The following is a 1,105-nucleotide window of genomic DNA, read 5'->3' as shown; positions in this document are numbered from 1 at the left end:
TTTGCAAATCTGAATGGTTTTATTGTGACTGTTTTTGCAACAGAAAATAGTACTAATGTTACTGAAAGCAGAGGGATCTTTCATTTCAAGTACAACATTACTTTCCAGATTGAAACTCCGCCCCATAGATGAAGACATTGTATCTAGTTTAGTTCTTAATAATTTTGGGCTTGGTTCAATTCAGTAACATCTATTATTTCATGGAATTATTCCATAAATAAATTGGAGTTCAGTAAAGTAAGGCCAAAACAAACACAAATTTAACAATTTATAATGGTAAAAAATATAAGATTGAAGTCTAAATGGATTGACATGAATATATATAGATAGATACAAATTGCAAATTGCAATGCATGCACTTGGAATTCTTAGGTACTAAAATTTCTTGCTTTCTTATTCATTCTTGGCAAAGAGACCACCAAAGCCACCCTTCTTCTTGGGTGGCGGCACGGCGACGGAGTTCTTGCGGCCGCTGGTGGTGCCGCCTCCGGTCTTTCCCTCCACCTTGTTGAGGATAGGATCAGTTTCTAGAAGCTGGTCCTCCTTCTGCAACCCTCCAAGGATCCAATCAAGAAGACCTTTCTCTTCTTTGCTGCCACCAGCACCCTTTGCTGCTGTTGCTGCATAGACTCTTACTGTTGTTGCTGGTGCAAATGACATGATCATTGAAGCCATTTTTAATTAACAATGAAAGAAAAACTAGAATGAACAGAGTGCCTTATAATGTTTTGGTTTGGATTTTGATTAGTGTGTGGAGGGCCAAGTGCCAATGATAATATATATCACTTCTTGTGGTTCCTTCTCTCAAGTGAATGTGAGCCTTTGGATTGGTTTTTGAAGATTCTTGTATTTTCAAGTTTTGGGTTCTCGCATAATTCTCTAACCTAGCGTGCTAAAGGACTAATCCATGGTAGATCTAAATTTCATTTAAGGACTTGTTATTGCTAATGAATTACTATATACACAAAGAGAATTTTAAATTCTCGAATCCTAACACTTATTTAAACAAATTAGTGAGTTAACTATTAGACTAATCTAACTTAATTTTGTATTTACAAGTTTATTATGTTTTTATTTATATATACTCAGAATAAAAATAGATTTC

The 1,105-nt window shown here is 35.0% G+C and overlaps 1 protein-coding gene across 1 annotated transcript; it reads right to left on the bottom strand.

The window, feature by feature from the left end:
- Positions 242 to 819, bottom strand: LOC107609290. The gene has a single exon (XM_016311179.2). The coding sequence runs from the start codon at positions 673 to 675 to the stop codon at positions 394 to 396; it is 282 nt and encodes a 93-aa protein (XP_016166665.1). The 5' UTR covers positions 676 to 819; the 3' UTR covers positions 242 to 393.

This window comes from Arachis ipaensis, chromosome B07 (genome assembly GCF_000816755.2).
Source record: "Arachis ipaensis cultivar K30076 chromosome B07, Araip1.1, whole genome shotgun sequence".
NCBI classification, from domain to species: domain Eukaryota; kingdom Viridiplantae; phylum Streptophyta; class Magnoliopsida; order Fabales; family Fabaceae; genus Arachis; species Arachis ipaensis.
The sequence above is the reverse complement of the archived record's forward strand: the minus strand, read 5'-3'. Positions and strand labels throughout refer to the sequence as shown.

What these genes read in the sequence shown, in the direction of transcription:
- LOC107609290 (XM_016311179.2), bottom strand. Translation starts at nt 675, where the DNA reads ATGGCTTCAATGATCATGTCATTTGCACCAGCAACAACAGTAAGAGTC.